Below are 3,923 nucleotides of genomic sequence, written 5' to 3'. Positions count from 1 at the left end.
AATGTTTGTCTTTCTGTGGGGTCATGACAACAATGACATTTAGATAAGCTTTAGTGTACTGAAAATGATGTAGTTGCATAGCATGCACCAGGGCCACTGCTGTTGGCAGGAGTAGAGCCCGCCGTGGGCAGGGGAATCAGTCAGATTTTTTAAAATATAGTCTCCCCACTGAAAAAAAATAAAAAACTTGTAGCTCTGCCCCGGTCCTTGTGCGTCCTGCAATACGGGGTCCATCCACAGTGCCCAGGAGGGCATACAACGGTGCCTCATATAGTTGGGACATAGTAAAAGCTTGCATATATATATATGTAAAAGACTGTACAGGAATGCAATGGTCCTTTGCATATCAACTTTACGCTTTTAATCATATGCATACACGACGAAAGTTCAAAAGCCAAAAGTTGCGAACTCTACAGTTTTCAGAATTTGAAAGGCAGATTTTATATATATTAAGAAACATGGTCTACAGTCAAAGCCAAAAGTTGCAAACTCTACAGTTTTCGGAATTTAAAAGGCAGATTTTATATATATTAAGAAACCTGGTCTAAGGTCAATTATATATCCTCCCTCAAATCCAATCATCTAGACCATATACGCATATATGTCCATGGACACCATTTACTTAAGCAGCTTTTGCTCTTATCACAATCAACCAACGTATGCAATTATTGTCTTCAAATGTGTCACGCTTCAACTTGCAAGTTCGTGGTTTCTTCTTTTGCAATACAAAGAATTGACCCCTTAAACAACCCCTTCGGGTACATGAGAGAAAGCAATTGAAAGGGGTTTGTTGCAAGAGAATGGGCTCCGGCTACTAAGAAAGGGGCACAATTAGCTGGTCGGTCTAGGGACATGTGAAATTGTATGTATCTAATTTGATTCATGTACGCACTATCCTTCTACATCTCAAGTGGTAGAAAATTTTACCTAAGTAAGGTATATTGTTGTTATTATTGATGCCAACGCAACCGTGAACTCTGGATTTAAAGAATTTGGAGGCCTTCAGGGTACTTTTTTTTCACCCGAGTAGTGTCATCCACTAAGAGAGAGAGAGAGAGAGAGAGAGAGAGAGAGAGGTTATATAATTGAAGAGAAAATTTCTCACTTCAACATACACATACAACAGCATATTGAGGTGAAATAAGGTAGAAAATAGTTAACTCGAAGTATATTGTTTAGTGAAAGGACTTAATTCAGGGCACATCCAAGAGCTGAAAGCGTCAAGGGTGTTCGTGTCCGCTCTATAATGCTTCTGAGTGAAGTCGAAGAGGGCTGCCCAGGTAAAGTCCGGATACGCCCTCCTCCAGCCGTCCCGGCGCAGCAGCTCCTCCGGCGGCCCCACCGTCTTCTCCTTGTTGGGACAGAGGAAGAAAGCCAACGACCTCCTCTCGCTCTCCTTCTTCACCACCGCCCGGTGCAGGCAGCTTTTGTACTTCCCATTCGTCAATGCCTGTCAAAAGTAATTAATTTTAAGTACCATCTTTATCTTAGTATTCAATCTTGCATCAAACCTTGCATGTTTTTCTTGTCTTATACATATGCAGGGAGCCACCCACGTTGGCATCTAGTACAAAAGAATATTGATGACTTCAGCTACTAGGTCACTTATAAAGATCATCTAATTTATAGTGATGAATTGTTGAGAGAAAAATAAAGGAAAAAATGTGATAGGTATTTTCATCATGTAGTATTAGTTTATAAATTTTTTTCTGGTTTTTCTCCCAATCATGGCATATAACAACTAAATTCAGTAGACAGACGGACAGTTGGTGTCTATGACAAGAGCCAACCAGCTTATACAGTCCAAAACAGCAACACATTTTTATTTGTTCTTTTGTTTAAAGGAACTACAAGCATGCAATTCTATAGTCAAAGAAACTATGTGTATTGCTACCATGTTTGGTACCGCAGTATATTCTTGGAGGTGAATCAGTTTGACACCTGTCTATGTCGACACATATATTTTATATCTAGTCTTATCGAAGTCTAATTTGTTCCCATCTTTTGGCAGGAGGAGTTTATTTCTTCTTATTCTTTTTCTTGTGACAGAATATTCAAAGAACTATCCTAATGACAGAAAAAGGGAAAAAAAAATAAGGTAAGCAATGTACCATGAAAGTATCACCAATGTTGATGACCAAAGCAGCAGGCTTAGGGGAGACCAGATGCCATTTTCCATCAGCAAAGACCTCGAGCCCTCCAACATGGTCCTGGTGAAGAATGGTGAGAGAGGTTGGATCACAATGGGGCCCTGTCCCCAGAGTGAGCTCCGGCTTCTCACAGGCAGGGTAGTAATTGCATCTCATTATTGACGAACTGTCTTCGAAGAACCTTCTGAAACTCATCCTCTCCAGCCCTAAACTGATGGCCAGCAGTTCTGATACGTTCAATGAAAGCTCTGTCATCGCTTCACAGTACTCCTTGAATGCCAACCTGCACCAAACGCAGCAGACTTCTCGAAATGAACAGAAATTCTAAACCAACATGCTACAATTGGTATCTTTGTGCACCTATTTGTATATATCTGGAACCAATATATCCAGAAATAGCACTACCAAGAAAGATAATCAGTCACCAGATCATCATCCACTGCACACAATAAACTCTTCCTCTGTTACATCTCCCCCACTCTTACATATCAGACAAAAAACAGAAAAAGTAGCACATGCCCAACTGCTGAGTTCCTTTTTTAGTGTATTGACCATATATATATATATATATATATAGATAGATAGATATATATAGATATATATATATAGATATATATATATGGTTTTACTAGTGCATGTATGTATAATATATATCTATATATATATATGTGCTTACCCTGATGAGAAAGAATGATGGCCCATGGTGGCTTGGAAATGGTCCAGCACAAGCGTTGGATCAGAGGCCTGGAAGGGGAAGGAGAGCGTCTCCTTCCAAGGCAATTTGGAAGCGAAACGGTGGGAATGACCATCGGAGAAGCCCCTCACCCTCTTTTTCTCATGCTGCGGCTGCCTGAAAAACTCATCCATGTGATGAAGTGCCGCAGATGTGAGCTCTGTGTCCACTCCATGGTTTATCACCTGGAAGAAACCGTGTTTCCGGCAGGCCGAGCTGACGAGCTCGGCAGCAAGCTGAGTCGAGGCCTCATCACCGGCGAGGAACCCGGCGAGGTCGATCACCGGCTCGTTGAGCGGCTGCCCCGCTGCGAAGGCCGGCCGATCTCTTTCTGGCCATACGAAGGCTTCTGGCAGCTTTGCATGAGAAATTGGAGCCATTGTTTGTGTTCCTTGGGGTGGGAGTGAAAGATATACAGGGGGGCTTATATAGGGGCCTTCATCTCATTACTGCCCCTCTTTTCTCTATGTAATGACATTCATGCCCTTGACACAAGTGTCCTGCCTTCCTTTGTGCTTTGTTTACTTTGGGATTTGTGTAGTGACTCTGTAGTGAGAGATGCTTATAAAATATATATATATATATATATATATATATGTGTGTGTTTGAGATCCTCGAGAATGTCGAATCCAACGATTTGAGGTCAGACCCACCGTTGCTGGCCACTTATTTAAAGTTCTCAAATTATCATTTTACATAATGGAAAAATCTAATATTTGTTTACTTTTAAAGGTCTCGTATAAAAAAGATTTTAGATCAGTCTAGATTCAAGACTGTCAAACACAACCTATGTGATATACTTTTACAAGGTGAATAGTGGATCTAACTCATCAACAGGATTTCCAAATTTTAGACAAGTGGACAGCTTGTGTTGGCTAATCCTTGACAAGACAATCTTGTGTCTGCCTCATAATGCAGCAAATGGGCCAAGTTGTGAGAGTGGGATCAAGTGCCCTTTGAGAAATTGGCTCGCTTATCCACTTGGCCATGTATTTAAGTTGGACATAATCCAGTCTTAGCGGAACCCTTTGTTTAGAAAT

General features: G+C 41.1%; 1 protein-coding gene across 1 annotated transcript; it reads right to left on the bottom strand.

The window, feature by feature from the left end:
- Nucleotides 1-1,055: 1,055 nt before the first annotated feature.
- On the bottom strand, nt 1,056-3,294 carry LOC116245626 (gibberellin 20 oxidase 3-like). The gene is made up of 3 exons (XM_031617085.2): nt 2,827-3,294; nt 2,112-2,433; nt 1,056-1,450 (listed from the first exon to the last, which is right to left on the bottom strand). Exons 1-3 carry the CDS (start codon nt 3,261-3,263, stop codon nt 1,157-1,159), a joined length of 1,053 nt encoding a protein of 350 aa, XP_031472945.1. The 5' UTR covers nt 3,264-3,294; the 3' UTR covers nt 1,056-1,156.
- Nucleotides 3,295-3,923: the final 629 nt, after the last annotated feature.

This window comes from Nymphaea colorata, chromosome 1 (assembly GCF_008831285.2).
Source record: "Nymphaea colorata isolate Beijing-Zhang1983 chromosome 1, ASM883128v2, whole genome shotgun sequence".
Lineage (NCBI taxonomy): Eukaryota > Viridiplantae > Streptophyta > Magnoliopsida > Nymphaeales > Nymphaeaceae > Nymphaea > Nymphaea colorata.
This window is presented reverse-complemented; position numbering and strand designations above follow the sequence as displayed.

Excerpts from the sequence above, each read along its gene's own strand:
- LOC116245626 (XM_031617085.2), bottom strand. The coding sequence starts at position 3,263 with ATGGCTCCAATTTCTCATGCAAAGCTGCCAGAAGCCTTCGTATGGCCA. Across the intron at positions 2,434-2,826 it reads CATCATTCTTTCTCATCAGG|GTTGGCATTCAAGGAGTACT; the intron begins GTAAGCACATAT and ends CGTTTGGTGCAG. Across the intron at positions 1,451-2,111 it reads ACATTGGTGATACTTTCATG|GCATTGACGAATGGGAAGTA; the intron begins GTACATTGCTTA and ends TACTTTTGACAG.